We start from the raw sequence: 20,563 nt of genomic DNA on the forward strand, positions 1-20,563 counted from the left end.
ACTGGCATGTTTTAAAACCTTCAAGCAGCAGCACATTACTTATGCATTCACAGATTATATACTTTAAAATCTCATTTTGTGTAAGTGTGAACTTGACGTGGCACTAAACAGTTTGCCGCACTCTGAAGTAATCCCCGTCGGAGAAGCTCAGAGCTCAGGCCGGACTCTAAAAAGTGACAGGAGCTTCAGATCCAAAAGCTGACAGTCGGTTCCACTTCCCACAAACTCTCCTTTTGATGTGAGATTCGTATTAACGCTGCTCACGAGTCAACAGCATCACAGACTAACTTTTTCTCACTTTTCCCACTGCGTTTGATGCTGCATCTTTGGTCTTTTCCATTGTGTCCTCACTGGGGAGCCTTTCTTCCACTTCAGATGTTGAGGTTTTTTTTTTGTTTTTTTTCAACAAAAAAATAGTGGAAAGGCCTGTCAGCAGAACAACGCAGCACTTGTTTTCTGTTTCCTGCCTGATTTCTGCTGTGAACATTTTTTTTTTAAATATTTTTTTAAAGACTGTCAGTGATGTTAAAAGTGATGTTTCTCTTCCTGTCTTTCTTGTACCTCCTCCTTTTTGTCCTGGTTTGCATTTAGCTCACACCTTTACAGTACATTCCCAGAATGTTCCTGAGGAACTTAATTATATTTCATCCTCTACATTCAACCAACATTCAACCTGTGGAACATGATACTTAATTATATTTGAACTTAAGTTTAACCTGTTAAACATAAAACATAGTTGTTGCATCAGCCTGCTGCACGCTATCAGTCGACATGTCAGCAATGAATCGGACCTCTGGAAGGAAAGGCACTTTTGTATACATGTGGAGCAACAACACTTAGCAGAGGAGGCGTGACAGAGCTCCCCCTCTCCACCCCCATCTGACTCACCCAAGGCAAGCCAGGAAGTTTGTCCTTCCTCACTACAGAGAGACACACAGACAGTAAAACAGAGGATCAGATTCAGCTTCAGACCAAACTAACAATTACCTCTGAGTGAGTTCAGCTACAGGAGAGAAAAGTGGAAAACTTCAACCCTGCTGCTCCAACCTGCTGACACTCCACACACTGACGGCGAGTTGGACTATAAACACAACTCAAAGTGAAAATAAATTTCAGTGGAGTTAGTAGAGGAGGGAGGGGAGCCATGACTGACTGTACTTTCTGTCTGCTGTGTTTTCAGCTTTCCCCAGAGATAAAATGTCTTCCAGATGAGAGGAGGATCTCTGCTGATCTGACTTTGTTTTTTTGATGTCGTGACATAGGTCTTCATTTCTTGTACCTGTTCCTTTTGTCTTGGTTTTACAATACGGGATTCGGGAGTCTTTCTCTCGGGATTTTACAGGACAGGATTTGGGGGGGCAGTCACGAGATCGGGATGTGACGGGAATATTTTCGTGGGCTCCGGATGGGATGGAAGAGACGATTGATTCCCGTGTCACCCTCTTACTATCAGTCAATATATCCAGCAATGAATCAGAACTAAGGAATGAGACACACCCCGTGTTTCATGTGAAGCAACAACACTTAGCAGAGGAGGCGTGACAGAGCTCCACCCTTCACCTGAGGCAAACCTGGAAACAGTTTGTTTTTGGTCCTCGCTACAGAGAGACATAGACGGAAAATTAGAGGATCAGATTTACCTTCAGACCAAACTAACAACTTCCTCTGAGTGAGTTCAGCTACAGGAGAGAAAAGTGGAAAACTACAACACTGCTGAAGGTGAGTTTGACTAAAAAAACAAAGTGAAAAGAAATTTTAGTGGAGTTAGTAGAGGAGGGAGGGGAGCCATGACTGACTGTACTTTCTGTCTGCTGTGTTTTCAGATTCACTCCAGAGACCAAATGGCTTCCAGATCAGAGGAGGATCTCTGCTGTCCGGTCTGTCATGAAGTCTTTAGAAATCCTGTTGTTCTGACATGTAGCCACAGCTTCTGTAAAGGCTGTCTGCAGAGATGGTGGAGACAGAAACAAGCTCGAGAGTGTCCAGTCTGTAAGACAACATCCTCAAATGCAAAACCACCTTGTAACCTGGTGTTGAAGAACCTGTGTGAGGCCTTCTTACTGGAGAGAGATCAGAGAGCTTCAGAGGCTCTCTGCATTCTGCACTCTGAGAAACTCAAACTCTTCTGTCTGGACCATCAGCAGCCAGTGTGTCTCGTCTGCAGAGATTCAGAAAAACACTCCAACCACACAATCAGACCCATTGATGAAGCTGCACGACAACACAAGGAGGAGCTTCAGGAAACTCTGGAGCCCTTAAAGGAGAAGTTAAAGAGTTTTAAACAAGTTAAAAAGGAGTTTGATCAAACAGCAAAACACATGAAAGTCCAGGCCCGACGCACAGAGACTCAGATTAAGGATCAGTTTAAGAAGCTTCACCAGTTTCTAGAAGAGGAAGAGGAGGCCAGGTTGGCTGCACTGAGGGAAGAAGAGGAGCAGAAGAGTCGGAGGATGAAGGAGAAGATGGAGGCTATGAACAGAGAGATAGCAGCTCTTTCAGACACAGTCAGAGCCACAGAGGAGCAGCTGAGAGCTGAAGACGTCTCATTCCTGATCAACTACAAGGCTGCAGTGGAAAGAGTCCAGCAGCGCCCCCTGCTGGATGATCCACAGCTGCTCTCAGGAGCTCTGATAGACGAGGCCAAACACCTGGGCAACCTGAGCTTCAACATCTGGAACAAGATGAAGGACATGGTCTCCTACACTCCTGTGATTCTGGATCCAAACATTGCTGGTCCATATCTCATCCTGTCTGAAGATCTGACCAGTATGAGAGTAGGAGAGGAACAGCAGCTTCCTGATAATCCAGAGAGGTTTAATTATCACCACTCTGTCCTGGGCTCTGAGGGCTTTAACTCAGGGACTCACAGCTGGGATGTCGAGGTTGGAGACAGTACACACTGGTCACTCGGCGTGTTAGCAGAGTCTGCCCAGAGGAAGGGAACCATAGAGTCTGGAATATGGAGAATAAAGTTCGATGAAGGTATATACTTTGCAGAGTCAACATCAAGTCCATTCCCCTATATCTTAAAGCAGAAGCAGCTCCAGAGGATCAGAGTGACTCTGGACTGGAACAGAGGAGAGCTGTCGTTCTCTGATGTTGATACTGACACACACATACACACCTTCACACACACTTTCACTGAGAAGATGTTTCCATTCATTAACACTTGGAGTAAATTGAATATATTACCAGTGAAGGTGTGTGTGACAGTGGAGCAGAGCAGGTAGAGTTAAAGAGGATGATTATATTCATGATGTTTATTTATTGAAGGGCCTTTTAATCTGAACCTGTCATCCTAATGTCTCATTAATACAAAATATGCTTAGTTTTTGTTTCACTTATTGTTTGATGATTAGTTTGACAATCTGCATGAACATTATCTGCATCAACTATGTTACAGTGCTTCATGTGTTGCAGTCTAAAGCAAGTTTAGTTTTTTTTCATATGTAAAATGATTTTTCGTTTTTCTTTTTATCGGTACTCTTTCATTTTAAATTGTTGTCCAAGTTTTATTAGTTTGACTTGTGTGTGTGTGGAGCCATGAAGACAGAAAACACTTTGTAGAAGTTTATTTGATCCCAAAAAAAGTACAAGGAAGCAATATAACAATAACTGCATGTTTGAGCAGCCAACCATTGTTCAGATCCAACAAACTTTATTTTTAATGATAGTCCAGATTATAATTACAATAAATTTATGTTTTATTACTTTAAATGTATACATGAAAAAGTTTCTATCTGATTTAATAAAGAAAAGATGACCCTGTCTGTAAAAGTGTTTCATTAAGTGTCATTTAATCAGAGGAGGAGTCCTATTTAAGGTGGACATGTCAGTTTTAAAGGTACAATATGTAACATTTCTGCTTTAAAATGTCTAAACACAACCATACCCATCTTATATATTTTTATGAGTTGTGTTCTTACACTATCCCAAATGTTTTCACCAAATGTCAAACCCAAAGAAATCTGTTATTTTATTTTCAGACACAGCACGTTTCCTTTAGTCGCCCGTCAATGGCGTCATATAACCTTTCACCCTCCAGTTACTCTAACTTCCGTCAGAACACTGGTACCAAGATGAAACCTTCAGGAGTAATTGTAAATCATACAATGTCACAGAAAAAAAATACTTGTAACTGTAATACTGCTTTTTTTTTTGCCATACAGCATCATTTTGTGATTAATTACATCCCACTTTTTATCACAGTAATACAACAGAAACCTTATCTATTTTGAAAGTTCAATATCGATACTAGCTTAACGTTACTACAATGTGCTAACGTTGATGCTAATGCTTTGTGGGTAACATTATGAGGTTACAACATCGTTCAACACACTAATAAAGTTATTTTTAGTATGACTGTTTCGACCACAGCTAACAGGACTGAGCTAACCTACGAATAACTTCACTAGTAACGTTAACGTTAGCTGTATAGATAGACGATTAATCTAATGCTAATTTAGCCAAAGTAGCACACCCCGGTCTGTCTGCCTCACTCCTCCGGCGCAGAAAGACTCAGTCGGGATGACAGCTGACAACAGCCCCGGGACATATAGCTAGCTAGTAACCGTTAGCCCCCAGTCAGCTGTCAGCCAGCTACTTTCATTACAGCAACCCCCGGCCAGAACTTATCTCCAGTGCCTGGCACTTACGACGCTAACGGCAGTTTAATTAAACGTTGGGAAACAGACTATATCAGACCCAGCACCGAGTCACAACAGCGGCCATCCATAGCGGTAGCTACATCTCCGTAGTGCTACCGGTGTATGTACCGAAAATCTCCTCCCTGCCAAATTTCTCCCCCCTTCGCGTTTAGCTGTCTTTACGGTTAGCTAAATTAACCCGACAAAAGGTGGGTTAAGCATCAAAACGAAAAGTTAAGATTACTGAAAAGTGAAGGGGAGATAATTCCGGGCAGCTGGGAGATGTTCGGCTGCTGCACAACAGACATCGAACGTCCTGGCTCGCTGTCGCGGAGATTTCCCCGACAATCCCCACCCACACCCGTCTCTCAGCCTCGTTTAGTAGCTAGCTAGCGTTACAACAAACCCCGTCCGCCCCGGTGTTGAAACCATCCAAAAGGTGACATTGATATGTGAAATATTTTGTGTTTTAGCTGCTGGCTACTGTTAGCTTGCTGGCAAAATAGCTAACTGGTCAGCTACAAATAAAAATCTAATCAAGAAAAACATAATTATGTTGGGGAAACTGCAGCTATTTTATTACAATAACATGAATAAACGTAACGTGAATAAACATGAATGGGTAAACTCGTCCGTGAACTGATGCATTCTAACCGGCAGCAAAGGTGTTTAACACTAAAAACTCACATAATTCCATGCAACTTCCCAACGTCATCAAAAGTCCAGTTTTACCGTCCATTGTTTTGGTTGAGAGACCCCTAGCGGCAGAAAGTTACATATTGTACGTTTAAGGTGGACATCTAAGTTTTGGTCCAGACTTGAGTTATTGTTGGTCTTTTATGAACTTGAATAACATTATTGCTGATTGTACATCAAGGGCGTAACTTTGGGTTCAACTTTGGAGGGGTATGTATGTTTCTCCACTTTTAAGCAAAATTGATATTTTGAATGTCAACACTTAATTTCCTGCATTCTGGTGAATGTTTCTGCAAGAATTTGTCCCTTTTCTGCATCAAGTTATGGTGCAAATGTCTTTATTTATGTAAAGCAGGGGTTTTCAATAGGTGAGGCACGCCTCCCCTGGGGGGCGCCAAAGAGCCACAGGGGAAGCGACACTCCAAGAAAAAATAACTCTGTATGCAGCTCTATTGATATCGGTAATTGTTCGTGCGTGTATTAGCTTTAAAATTTATCGTTTCCTTGTCCCAAGTCAACAGAAGTCAGCATTAAGGTTGGAGACAGGACACAGCAAAAAACGTAGGAAATATGATCATGAGTTAAAGTTAGGTTTCACCTGGTCGTGGTCTGAGGCTGCACAAAAACAAATGCAGATCAAGGCTGCGGGTGGAGGACGACTTGCGTTTATTTCTCTCTGCAGTGCATCCCCGCATTAACACCTCTGCGCATCAAAGCGCGGCCTCACTGTTCCCACTGACAGACGCGGTGTCAGCTGATTTTGCCGGGGCTTCAGCCCTGAATGTATTTTGAAAAGTTGACTGACAAATATAAAACCGGACAATGTTTAGTGTCCACTCTCGCTGTAAAAAGCTGTGCAGCTTCAGGTTTATAAAGGACACGGTCTGCTGTCGACATGCTGTGGCAGATGTGTTGCGTTTGAGATCCGTGTATTCTGTAGTTTCAGTTTTCCATCTCTGATGTAGAGCAGTGTACAGCCACTTCCCTAAACTTTGTCTCATTCAGAGACCACCGAACGGGGCTCTGAGTCTGTCAGAAGGTCTGAGATCTACCGTATCAGCAGAGCAATCACGTAATGCACAGCAGACTATGGTGCAGGTAGATTATTTTATTAAATATAGTGACTTTATTCTTGTAATAGCCTATTATAACTTTATTTTTCACAAAATATCCCGACTCCTCCAAATCTCAGAGAACACAGATGGAATGAGTTATATTTTGAATGTGCACAAAGTTTTGGACACAGAAATCTTGCTCAAACATCTGAAGTATTACAGTCCAGGGGTTTATTAATAAATTAAAATGAATAATGTATAATTGAGGTTACTTCCTCAACAAAAGATGCAAAAGAGAAGGTAAGAGTAAATTATGCCTAAGCTACATGTGTGCTGACTCAGATATAATTAGAGAAGCAGATCTAAAGGAGAATAACACAATATAGAAGGCCGGAGAGCCTTACTGCAATATTCCATTATGTTTTTATATTTGGATTGTAATATATGTTTCACTTCCGATAAAGATATTTCCAGCATATTGATTCAGAAAAAGGAAGAAATAAGTGCATACAAATAGAAAGCATGAAATGAAGTGTTTTAATGGTCAACATTTTCAGGTGGTGGACCCCCAGACCCCCGACATCATAACACATGTTAAGCATGTTTTGTTGACTTGTGGATAGGCCTACTGATTTTGTGATGAATGATTTTAATAGTACCAATTAGGCCTGCATGAAGTTGGAAATGATTTGCTGTTGCAAAGAATCGTTTATGAATGCACTTTTAAAAAAGTTGTGGAAATAAAATGTCTTCAAATACAATATAAAAAATATTTACATGTTAGCAGTTATTGAAACTCAAACACACAAAAGATGGTATTTACTGCAGAGGCGTGTGTGGGTAAGGGCAGACGGACGGGATACTTATGTTTAACTTGTTAAATATAAAACATAGCTGTTGCATCAGCCTGCTGCACACTATCAGTCTACATATCGGCAATAAACCTGACCTTTGGAAGGAAACACACCTTTGTGTACATGTGAAACAACAACACTTAGCAGAGGAGGTGTGACAGAGCTCCACCCTTCATCTGACTCACCCAAGGCAAGCCAGGAAACAGTTTGTCCTTTGAGGCAGAGTAGGGCGGGTCATGCATTCACTGTCCTAGGAAACCTGAGACAAGCCAGGAAACAGTTTTGGTTTTGGTCCTCACTACAGAGAGACACAGACGGACAAACCGACGATCAGATTCAGCTTCAGAACTAACAACTTCCTCTGAGTTCAGCTACAGGAGAGAAAAGTGGAAAACTACAACACTGCTGCTTCAACCTGCTGACACGCCACACACTGAAGGTGAGTTTGACTTGAAAACACGACTCAAAGTGAAAATAAATTTCAGTAAAGTTAGTAGAGAAGGGAGGGGAGCCATGACTGACTGTACTTTCTGTCTGTTGTGTTTTCAGCCTCGCTCAGAGACCAAATGGCTTTCAGATCACAGGAGGACCTCTGCTGTCCGGTCTGTCATGATGTCTTTAGAAATCCTGATCTTCTATCATGTAGCCACAGCTTCTGTAAAGACTGTCTGCAGAGCTGGTGGACAGAGAAACCAACACAGGAGTGTCCAATTTGTAACCGAAGATCTTCAAGGGATGAACCACCTTGTAACCTGGTGTTGAAGAACCTGTGTGAGGCCTTCTTACTGGAGAGAGATCAGAGAGCTTCAGAGGCTCTCTGCAGTCTGCACTCTGAGAAACTCAAACTCTTCTGTCTGGACCATCAGCAGCCAGTGTGTCTCGTCTGCAGAGATTCAGAAAAACACTCCAACCACAGAATCAGACCCATTGATGAAGCTGCACGACAACACAAGGAGGAGCTTCAGGAAACTCTGGAGCCCTTAAAGGAGAAGTTAAATGTTTTTGAACAAGTAAAAGTGAAGTTTAATCAGACAGCAGAACACATGAAGGTCCAGGCCCGACGCACAGAGACGCAGATTAAGGATCAGTTTAAGAAGCTTCACCAGTTTCTAGAAGAGGAAGAGGAGGCCAGGATGGCTGCACTGAGGGAGGAAGAGGAGCAGAAGAGTCAGAGGATGAAGGAGAAGATGGAGGCTCTGAGCAGAGAGATAGCAGCTATTTCAGACACAGTCAGAGCCACAGAGGAGCAGCTGAGAGCTGAAGACGTCTCATTCCTGATCAACTACAAGGCTGCAGTGGAAAGAGTCCAGCAGAGCCCCCTGCTGGATGATCCACAGCTGCTCTCAGGAGCTCTGATAGATGAGGCCAAACACCTGGGCAACCTGAGCTTCAACATCTGGAACAAGATGAAGGACATGGTCTCCTACACTCCTGTGATTCTGGACCCAAACACTGCTAAACCCAACCTCATCATGTCTGAAGATCTGACCAGTGTGAGACGAGTAAAGAGACAGCAGCTTCCTGATAATCCAGAGAGGTTTGATAGATACCGCTCTCTCCTGGGCTCTGAGGGCTTTAACTCAGGAACTCAATGCTGGGATGTCGAGGTTGGAGACAGTTCATTCTGGTCACTGGGTGTGTTAGCAGAGTCTGTCCAGAGGAAGGGAGAAATAGAGTCTGGATTATGGAGAATAAGGTTGTTTCAAGGTAAATACTCAGCACAGTCACCACCAGCTCCAGAAACCGATCTCATAGTGCAGAAGCAGCTCCAGAGGATCAGAGTGACTCTGGACTGGAACAGAGGAAAGCTGTCGTTCTCTGATGTTGATACTAACACACACATACACACCTTCACACACACTTTCACTGAGAAGATGTTTCCATTCATTAACACTTGGACTAAACTGAAGATATTACCAGTGAAAGTGTGTGTGACAGTGGAGCAGAGCAGTTAGAGATAAAGAGGATGATTATATTCATGTTGTTTATTTCTTGAAGGGCCTTTTAATCTGAACCTGTCATCCTAATGTCTCATTAATACAACAATATGCTTTAGTTTTTGTTTCACTTCTTGTTTGATGATTAGTTTGACAATCTGCATCAAATACGTTACACTGCTTCATGTGCTGCATCTAAAAGCAAGATTAGTTTTTTTCACATGTAAAATGATTTTGTTAAGTTTCTATCGTTTTGGTTCATTTAGCCCTTTTCTTTTTTATCGGTACTGTTTCATTTAAAATTGTTGTTCAAGTTTTATTAGTTTGACTAGTGTGTGTGTCAGTGGAGCCATGAAGACAGAAAACACTTTGTAGAAGCTGATTTGATCCCAAAAAAGAACAATGAAGCAATGTATCAATAACTGCATGTTTGAGCAGCCAACCATTGTTCAGATCCAACAAACTTTATTTTTAATTCTAGTCCAGATAATAGATACATTAGATTAATGTTTTATTACTTTAAATGTATACATGAACAAGTTTCTATCTGATGTAATAAAGAAAAGATGACCGTGTCTGTAAAAGTGTTTTATTAAGTGTTTATGAGGTTGAATTCTGCTGTTAATCATTTAATCAGAGGAGGAGTCCTTCTATTTAAGGTGGACATGACAGTATTAAGGTGGACGTCTCAGTTAGGGTCGAGACTTTAGTTATTGTTGGTCTTTTATGAACAACAATTTGTGCCTTTTCTGCATCAAGTAATGGTGCACAAGTCTTTATTTATGTAAAGGAAATTATAATAAAATAAAATCAAAATTTAGGCCTTAAAACGTCAAATTTGCTGAAGTATTGTGTTCTAGGTCTTAAATCATTTTCAACAGGTCTTAATTTTTCCACGTCCATGTAACGCTACCTGTAATTCTCGTTGAAATGTTCCCGCAGCACTGGAATTTTTTATTTTTTTATTCTGTGGTGTTGTAGTTCTTTCTTTCACTAGTCCAAATATAATTGGCTGTATTAAAACTACAAATGAGACCAACATGCTACCAATTTTCGCAGCCAATCTAGACATCAGTCCTATAATGCTAATGAGGAAATCGGGGAATTGTTTCAGACAATGTTTCCGGACTCTGACATCTGATTTGTTTTTGTTGATGTCGTGATATAGATCTTAATTCATTCATAATGGTCTAAAAAAGGTCTTAAAAAGTTTTAAAATTGACTTGATGAAACCTGCAGAAACCCTGCTCTTCCTGGCTTTCTTGTACCTCTTCCTTTTGTCTTGCTTTTAGAATACATACCCATATACCCATAATATTCCTGAGATACTAAATTATATTTGAACTAAACCGCTATATTAAACCTACGTTTAACCTGTTAAAGATGAAACATAGCTGTTGCATCAGGCTACTGCACACTATCAGTCAACATATCAGCAATGAATCGGAAAGGAAGGAATGAGACATACCCTGTGTACAGGTGAAACAACTACACTAGCAGATGAGGCGTGACAGAGCTCCACCCTTCAACTGACTCACCTGAGTCAAACCAGGAAACGGTTTCTTTTTTGTCCTCGCTACAGAGAGACACAGACGGAAAAACAGAGGATCAGATTCAGCTTCAGATCAAACTAACAACTTCCTCTGAGTGAGTTGAGCTACAGGAGAGAAAAGTGGAAAACTACAACACTGCTGCTTCAACCTGCTGACACTCCACACACTGAAGGTGAGTTTGACTATAAACAGTAAAGATAGTAGAGAAAGGAGGGGAGCCATGACTGACTGTTCTTTCTGTCTGCTGTGTTTTCAGCTTCACTCAGAGACAAAATGGCTTCCAGATCAGAGGAGGATCTCTGCTGTCCGGTCTGTCATGAGGTCTTTAGAAATCCTGTTCTTTTGTCATGTAGCCACAGCTTCTGTAAAGACTGTCTGCAGAGATGGTGGATGGAGAAACCAACACTGGAGTGTCCACTTTGTAACAGAAGATCTTCAAGGGATGAACCACCTTGTAACCTGGTGTTAAAGAACCTTTGTGATCCATTCTTACTGGAGAGAGATCAGAGGGCTTCAGAGGCTCTCTGCAGTCTGCACTCTGAGAAACTCAAACTATTCTGTCTGGATCATCAGCAGCCAGTGTGTGTTGTCTGTCTACATTCAGAAACACACTCCAACCACAGAATCAGACCCATCGATGAAGCTGCACGACAACACAAGAAGGAACTTCAGGAAACTCTGGAGCCCTTAAAGGAGAAGTTAAAGGGTTTTGATCAAGTTAAAGTGAAGTTTGATCAGACAGCAGAACACATGAAGCTCCAGGCCCAACACACAGAGACGGAGATTAAGGAGCAGTTTAAGAAGCTTCACCAGTTTCTAGAAGAGGAAGAGGTGGCCAGGTTGGCTGCACTGTGGGATGAAGAGGAGCAGAAGAGTCAGAGGATGAAGGAGAAGATGGAGGCTCTGAGCAGAGAGATAGCAGCTCTTTCAGACGCAGTCAGAGCCACAGAGGAGCAGCTGAGAGCTGAAGACGTCTCATTCCTGATCAACTACAAGGCTGCAGTGGAAAGAGTCCAGCAGCGCCCCCTGCTGGATGATCCACAGCTGCTCTCAGGAGCTCTGATAGACGAGGCCAAACACCTGGGCAACCTGAGCTTCAACATCTGGAACAAGATGAAGGACATGGTCTCCTACACTCCTGTGATTCTGGACCCAAACACTGCTAAACCCAACCTCATCCTGTCTGAAGATCTGACCAGTGTGAGACGAGTAAAGAGACAGCAACTTCCTGATAATCCAGAGAGGTTTGATAAATACTGCTCTGTCCTGGGCTCTGAGGGCTTTAACTCAGGAACTCAATGCTGGGATGTTGAGGTTGGAGACAATGCAGCCTGGGTACTGGGTGTGTTAGCAGAGTCTTTCCAGAGGAAGGGAGAAATAGAGTCTGGATTATGGAGAATAATGTTGCATCAAGGTAAATACTCAGCATGGTCAGCACCAGCTCCAGCCACTGATCTCGTAGTGCAGAAGAAGCTCCAGAGGATCAGAGTGACTCTGGACTGGAACAGAGGAAAGCTGTCGTTCTCTGATGCTGATACTAACACACACATACACACCTTCACACACACTTTCACTGAGAAGATGTTTCCATACATAAACACTGGGGATGAAGTCCCACTGAAGATATTACCAGTGAAGGTGTGTGTGACAGTGGAGCAGAGCAGTTAGAGATAAAGAGGATGATTATATTCATGATGATTTTTATTTCGTAAAGGGAAAGGTTTTCTGAATTTAACCTCTTAATCTGAACCAGTCCTTCTAATGTCTCATTAATACAAAAATGCGCTTACATTTTGTTTCACTTATTGTTTGATGTTTAGTTTGACAATCTGCTTTTTGTTTTAGCTTACCTTTTTGTTTCCTTTACAGTCGTCTAGCTGACACTTTCATCCAAGCGATTTACAATACAATCCAAAAAATTGCAAGAAGTGCTGCAGTTGAAAGCATGTTTTGTTTTTTTCACGTGTAAAATTATTTTGTTTAGTTTCTGATCTTTTGGTTCATTTAGCCTTTTTCTTTTTGTTATCGAGACTGTTTTTATTTTAAATTGTTGTTCATGTTTTATTATTTTGACCTGTGTCAAACCATGAAGACATAAAACCATGAAGACAGAAAACACTTTGTAGAAGCTCATTTGATCCCCAAAAAACAATGAAGCAATCACTGAATGTTAGAATTTGTACGTGAGTGGAAACCGTAGACCAACCCTAGACCAAGCCGTAGCCAATCTCCTCCAACCTCAGGTACTAGCACCTCTCTATATGTGAAAGGTTCTCTACTGTGCGCAAAGTGCATGAACCAAGAAGACAAGGGTGGATTTGAAAATACAGGCAGGGACAGATTAAGGGCCCTATTTTAACGAACTAAGCGCACAGCGTGTGCTGCGCCAGGTGCAAGATAGGACCCTAAAGGCATGTCTCTACCCTAGTTGTGGTAGTGTATCCTATTTTAAGGGGACCAGATTTCTGAGACAAAATCCGGGGACATTTTCAGCTCACAAGCGTAAATACCTCCAAAAAAGGTAATTTTTAATCTTTGTAAAACTTAAAAGACACTGCCCCAGGGGCGTCACTAGACCTAGAACTGCACTGGGGCACGAGCCCCCCTAGGGGGATCCATGGGCATTCTCCCCTGTAAGAAAATATTGTCTATTTTAACATTTCAATGCATTAATCTGGTGCACTTTGAAAAGAAATTCAGAGGTTAGACTTGATTATTCTTATCTATGGATGGAAATATTTGTGCTGTAGCCTGAACTATTTTGCACTTCAGAATTTTAACCATGCATACACAGGTAGAATAGTTTTTTTCTTTTTTTGTATTAATGTCACTAGGAAGCATACCAGTAGAAACATATATTCATATTTGTAAGTGAGATATATATATATATATATATATATATATATAATGTTAACTCGCTACATTAAACTGCTACTAAACCGCTACTGACAGCTTTTGCTTTATTGCTTCACGCTGGGCTTGTTTCTGCACCAGCGCATTGAGTATCGGATACAATTAAAACTATTGAGGAAATATTTTCCTTTGACGTTGGTCCAGTTTTGAACAAAATTGCTGCAGTCGGCAACGGTGAAACAAGCTACAATGTAAGTTAATTGGACGTCAATTGCCCAGCTTATTTACATTCATAAAAGTGCTTGTTTTTCCACTGACAGGCTCAGATTAATATTAGTGTCTCACAACATTATGGAAAGGATTTCTAAGGAGGTCGACCTTTCTGTTAAAGAGTAAGATCCTTTTTTAAAACATAAAAAGTCAGTGATATTGCATTCACTAAACCCACCAGGCTCCATGTAAATAAACAGTAATTGTAGCATCGTAAAATATGGGCATTCTAGAACATCTCTGAGCTTTGTGGCTTGCTCTGGCTGTCTTCAGCCTGTGCGTGTAGGGTGCACGACTATTTCATTCCAATTTCGGGTCTGTCACAGTGAAAACTGTGGACATTTCTGGGGACAGGTCACCGAAACCGGGGACTGTCCCCGGAACCCGGGGACGTCTATCCTATTTCCTTCTTAACCCTTGTGTTGTCCTTCGGGTCACCGGGACCCAAAGGACAACACAAGGGTTATGTACTTCCGTTTATTTTGTTGAGAATTGCTCTCTAAACCCTGTCTCTTGTAAAGTAAGTAAGAAAGTTTGTTTCTAGAGCACATTTAAACACAGTTTAAGCTGACCATAATGTTGTACAAACAAGCACTAAGGTGCTGTATTAACCCTTGTTTTGTCCTTTGGGTCACAAGGACCCGAAGGACCACACAATTAAGTGGGTGACAAGAGTCACCCAAGGGGGTAAATGTGGTAGGAAAAAGTACACTCTTATTTTAAATAATTTATTAGATATAGTTTTGTATTGTAATGTCTGTCATATAATCAATTATAATCAAACACATGTACTCTCAATATGTAATTATACTTTGGGATCCAGATATTTTACAGGTCCTTAATATATATTTACTTTTCTTTCTAAGTAACATAAGTATAGAAATGTTCACTATCTATCAATCATGTATCAGTATGGGTGTTTATTCAATACACATTGGGTTCATGTTTTAATCCTCATGTTGTCCTTGGTTCAAATTTGACCCGTTTTCAAAAAAAAAATTATATTAGAAAATATGGGATTCGAAATAAGCACAGAAAATGTAAAAAAAAACAAAAAATAGTTGGGAAAAGCAACAAAAAAGCCTGTGGTCAGTTGATTTATCCGATTTGTTAAAATGTAACAAATAAATGTGCATGGAGTGATTATCAACAGTCTCGGGTGTCTTCATGGAGTCCTCGTGTGACAATTTGTTCTCTACTGAGAGCGCTGTGGGGCTCACACAGTCAGCAAGTCAAGAACTGACTTCTAATTTCATAGATAGGCCCTAGTAGTTTAAATAACTAGTAAAGTAAAAAAAAACACCACACAGCCAATCATTGTTCAGAACCAATTAACTTTATTTTTAATTCTGGGAACAGATTGAAAATGGTTCATTACTTTAAATGTATATATGAACCCTCTGACTGCTTTTCTTCATCCCACTCTCTAATCTATTTTATTCTTGTCTCATCTCTCTCTCCCTCTCTCTTTCCTCCTCCCTCTTTCTCTCTCTCCCTCTCTCTCCCTCTCTTTCCCCCTCCCTCTTTCTCTCTCTGTCCCCCCTCTCTCTCCCCCTCCCCTCTCCCTCTCTCTCCCTCCCCCCTTTCTTCTCTCGCTTCCCTCCCCCCTCTCTCTCTCTTGTTGATAGACATTTGGTTTTTACTGGATGACGTATTTTTTAAACAAAAACTAAGATTTCTATGCATTAGCACTACAAATTATAAATATGTAAATAAAAATGGTGTTGTAAAAGTCTTTCTCCCTCTACACCTCCCTCCCTCTCTCTCTCCAGGTAATGATCTGTTCCTGGTGGCGGTCCACGAGTTGGGCCACGCGTTGGGTTTGGAGCACTCCAACGACCCCAGCGCCATCATGGCTCCGTTCTATCAGTACATGGACACGCACAACTTCAAACTGCCTCTGGACGACCTGCAGGGCATCCAGAAAATCTACGGTAAGACGTTATTTATTTCATTGTTCCGTCATGTTGATGACCTATTCCACAGCTGTGTTTCCAGCATGTTGAAGATAAGCCTTTAAGAGGACAATGTGTTGTTCTTTTGTTGGTTTATTAGACCGGTATATTAGACCGGTACAGACAACATCAGTGCATAAGTGCATGCATAAATAAAAGAACTAGAACCATCAGTAAAGCTGTTTGAATGTGTAGAGGGGGGCTTAAAGAGTACTCTGAGCATCCAAAAAGGGCCAAGTCTCTGTCAGGAGAGAGACTCTTAAGATACTTAAGGCTCTTTCAATTTGTGCATTTTAATGAGTGGAAATGCCAGAAAAGAAGAAAATGCTTTTTTCCACTTTGAATGAAGTGTGTTTTACAATGCTAAAACGGTTACACTTTACTTGAAGGTATCTACGTAAGAGTGACATGACACTGTCATGAACGTGTCATAAACATTATAAACAAGGCATAAACGTTTATGACATAACGCTTCTGTCATTCGGTTTTTGTCATGACAAGTTAGGGTTAGGGTTAGGGTTCATGTGTCATGACAGTGTCATGTGTTCATGACAGTGTCATGTCACTCTTATGTAGAAACTTTCAAGTAAAGTGTTACAGATAAAAGCACTGATTATTTACATGGAGTCTGGTGATGGTGATTTCGGGGCAGTTTCATGTTAAACAAAAAGGATCTTACTCCTTACAAAAAGGTCTATCTCTGTAGGGATCCTTTCCATAATGTTGTCAGACACTTAGAATAATAATCTGAGTCTGTCAGCAGCAAAAACAGAACTTTAAGTGGACGGTAGTTGAAGCTTAATTGCCCGTTAACGTTACATTGTAGCTTGATTCGCCGCTTTAAAAACAGTCAATGTGGTCATGTACTGTTTAGTTTTTTTTGTCAATGTTCTACTGTCTGTTTTATATGTTTTCATGTTTTGTGTGTTGCATGTTATGTGGTGGTCTACAAAGTTTTAAGGATGTCCGGCCTCTTAGACTGTAAACCTAGTTTACCTACAGGTACCAATAAAGTGACCTGAACCTGAACCTTATACAGGGCCAATGTTAAAGATAGCTGTTTCCATCGCTCACTTACACACAAACACATGGGAAAATAGGGTCCAGGTTGAACACAAAAACAAAGTTAGCCTTTAGAGTGAAGGAACACTTGACTTCACTTGGAAGACCTGAAAGCAAAAACTTGCACAGGCAAAAAGCAGCACACCTTGAATATGAATTATTAATCTTAAAACCCAGTGTGCGGCTGAGTTATGAAGACGTGTTGTCCGGCAGAGCGCTGTGCTGGCTGAAATATGTATGAATGTAAAGCAGCATCAGGCTGAAAACAACACATTCTCATGATCCACTAGTCTCTAAATCTCTAATATATAGACTTTTATTCTCTTATTTATAGACTTTTTAGTCTCTTTATAGACGTTTTAGTGTCTAATATATAGACTTTTTATTCTCTTATTTATAGATGATTTAGTGTCTAATATATAGACTTTTATTCTCTTATTTATAGACTTTTTATTCTCTTATTTATAGACGTTTTAGTGTCCAAGATATAGACTTTTATTCTATTATTAATAGACTTTTTAGTCACTAATCTATAAACTTTTTAGGTCACAAGAACAGGTGACTGGGAGCGGGCTGCACAGGACAGTCAGCTGACGGTCCTTTCAGCGGCCGACAAAAGCTGACAAAAAGTGGGCGTCCTGCTGCACCGACAGTTCAAGTTTAGGCACAGTAACAACTAATTAAGATTAGAAAAAAACTGCAACGGTGCCTCTGCAAAATATACCTCGGGAAGGAACTTGTTTTGGTGGAAAAGTTGTTTTAGGGTGCCCGGATGGCTCAGTTGGTAGAGCGTGCGCCCATATAAAGAGGTTTACTCCTTGACGCAGCGCGCCCGGGTTTGACTCCGACCTGCAGCCCTTTGCTGCATGTCATTCCCCCCCTTCTCTCCCATTTCGGGCCCTATCTTGCACCAGGCGGAGCGCAAAGCCCAACACAAGTGTCTTTGCTAGTTTAAGACCGACCCAGTTGTCAGTTTCCCGTCCAGTGCACGCGTTGTTTAAACAGCAAATGCCCCTGCGCCCATCTTTGGGAGGTGTGTTCAGGTGCATTCAGGTGCATTCTGGGTGTATTCCTATCTTGAGGCAGCGGGAAGTGATCACACCATTGACCAACAAAAACCTGGTCTAAAGTCAATAACGCAGCATTTCATTGTTATTTTAACAGCAAATTAGTAAAATGCTCCTAGGCTTATGCACAGCACGCACACTATGCTTGTTACACACACAGGGATGCACAGCAGCACACACACATGCAAACGATTATATATAATAAAAATATCAATGTCAATATTACGGTGCAAATCCTTCATCATAACAGCAATGCTCCAAGGTCCAAACGCGCCTGGCTTTTAAAGGGAATGGGAGATGATTTCTGATTGGTTTATTGTATGTTACACCCAAAACACACCTCTGATTAATGAAGACACTAAGTACAACCCTTTAGGACCATGCACCCGGCGCACAGACCTGTTTTACTGCCGTCAAACTAGCAAAAGTAGATTTGGACACGCCCTAAACACACCTGCGCCAGGCGCTTCACGCTGTGTGCTTAGATCGTTTAAATAGGGCCCGAAATGTCTTCAGCTGGCCTGTCAAATAAAGGCCTAAAATGCCCAAAAGTAAAGTTTTAGTCGTGCAACAGAAAACTCCGATTGGACAGATAGTCTAGCTAGCTGTCTGGATTTCCCCTGCAGAGAAGTGGAACGATACAGACTAATGTGGCGCTAACGTGGAATAAATACAAATTACAGTGCTTTCCTTTTCGTAGCTAAATGTACGAACGGTTCATGAGAGCAGCCTGCCGAAAATCATTATACAGTTCGGATCATTCTTTGCCTGGAAAGAGACAGATGTAAAAGAAGACAAAAAAGTGTGACTTTGTGTCTTTTTTTCTTTTGTGTTTACACCAGAGACTCTTTGTTCCATTTCAGAGAAGATGCCTTACATGATCTTTCTTTTAAGTGAAGAGAGAACAAACATGCTGTCTTTCTGTCTGTCCCGAAAACAACCACGGCAGCTTTCTGTTGTAATGTAGTGCAACATAACATAACACAAAGAAGGAATGGAAAGTCAAAGTGTCTGCTGGCCCCGAAAATATGTGTTAGTGAAGAACATCTCCATCAGATCCATATCTCATTTAATATTTAATACAAATAGCCAGATGACATACAGACTAACAATTATTTTCATCGTCGATTAATCTGTCAAATTATTTCCTGGATGAACGGATGAGTTGTTTGGTCTCTAAAATGTCAGAAAATGGTGAAAAATGTGGATCAGTGTTTCTCAAAGTCACCCACACACACACACAGACACACCCACACACACAGACACACACACACAAAAACACACACACACACACACACAGAGACACAGACACACACACGCACAGACACACGCAGACAGACACATACACACACACACACACACACACACACACACACAGACACAGATGCACGCACACAGACACACACACACACACACACACAGACACACACATACACACACAGATACACACAGACACACACGCAGAGACACACACAAAATGTACGAGATTGAAAACGAAGGTAACAAGCAGTGTCTGTCTTAAAATTTAAATTACGCTTCATCAAAGCTTTCCGAAAATAGTGAAAAATTATATTATTATTATTATAACAGTTTACTGTCACATAGGAGAGAAGAGACTGGAACATATTCACATTAGACATGCTGAAAGCAGAGACGTTTTGGAAGTTTTTTTTATAAAAAATGACAAAACGGATTCTCGAAATAGTTGGCGATTAATTTAATTTAATAGTTGACATTTAACAGAATCGATTCATCTTTGGAGCTCTAACTGTTTTCGTTTTTCAGTTACATGGGTCGGGTTTCCTTTAATCTTCAAAGCAGGAATCCTTTTTCAAAAAGCGATCTTTACGTTAAAGGTCACGATACGCAGGTGACATTTCCAGTCCGTGTTGAAGGGAAACTCTTGTGTTCGGTGTGCATAACAAAGCCTGTTATTGTGTCTGGCTGCTGAGAGGTGATCTGATTGGCCTCGCTGCTCCGGCTCTCCAGCAGAAAGACCTGGATACGGTGTTCGAGGCGTATGGAATGCCCTTTAATTCAATATTAAATAAATGAATAAAAATATAAATAAATGAATAAATACATGAAAGAATAAATATATAATTATGCCTTTGAGAAACATAATGAATTCAATAAATGATCCAATAAATACATAAATAATTAAATAAATTATCCAATAAATACATAAATAATTAAATGTAATGTAAATATTCATATAACAATGAATCAATTAGTTAAATATATTAAAAGGTTTTACTTTTAGTTATTTCATGGTACTTTTTTTCATAAATCCACATTTATGTATTTCCGTGGACTTTTATTTCCTAATGCCACATTTATTTATTTCCCTCCCTATTTATTTCCAGTTCTTATATGCAAATCAGGGGGCGTGGCTATCTCTCACATTCAACAGAGCCGTGGGAACTACGACCGAGTGCACTACGACCGCGGCAGCGGTGCTCTCTACCCAGCCACCTATTCTGGGGGGGGTAACTGAACCACCAACTGGCGCTGAGACGTGCGTGACACGCAGGCAGTGTGCAAGCTCTAACCTGTTAACATGGGAGACGAAATATAAACGGACACGCCACGCAGCTGACATGCTCACGCCACGC

The 20,563-nt window shown here is 41.1% G+C and overlaps 3 protein-coding genes across 3 annotated transcripts in view; all 3 read left to right on the top strand.

Annotated features, from left to right (window-relative positions):
• mmp24 (matrix metallopeptidase 24) overlaps positions 1-20,563 on the top strand; it is an 88,459-nt gene that overhangs the window by 54,043 nt on the left and 13,853 nt on the right. The window contains exon 6 of the mRNA XM_028575801.1: positions 15,637-15,798. Coding sequence (XP_028431602.1) covers positions 15,637-15,798 — 162 coding nt within the window. The remainder of the gene's footprint in view (positions 1-15,636; positions 15,799-20,563) is intronic.
• LOC114554149 (nuclear factor 7, brain-like) lies at positions 519-3,501 on the top strand. Its single transcript, XM_028575802.1, has 2 exons — positions 519-1,719; positions 1,824-3,501. Exon 2 carries the CDS (start codon positions 1,842-1,844, stop codon positions 3,228-3,230), a length of 1,389 nt encoding a protein of 462 aa, XP_028431603.1. The 5' UTR covers positions 519-1,719; positions 1,824-1,841; the 3' UTR covers positions 3,231-3,501.
• LOC114554862 (nuclear factor 7, ovary-like) lies at positions 10,836-12,409 on the top strand. The gene is made up of 2 exons (XM_028576931.1): positions 10,836-10,913; positions 10,998-12,409. Exon 2 carries the CDS (start codon positions 11,015-11,017, stop codon positions 12,407-12,409), a length of 1,395 nt encoding a protein of 464 aa, XP_028432732.1. The 5' UTR covers positions 10,836-10,913; positions 10,998-11,014.

Source organism: Perca flavescens, chromosome 4 (genome assembly GCF_004354835.1).
Source record: "Perca flavescens isolate YP-PL-M2 chromosome 4, PFLA_1.0, whole genome shotgun sequence".
NCBI lineage: Eukaryota > Metazoa > Chordata > Actinopteri > Perciformes > Percidae > Perca > Perca flavescens.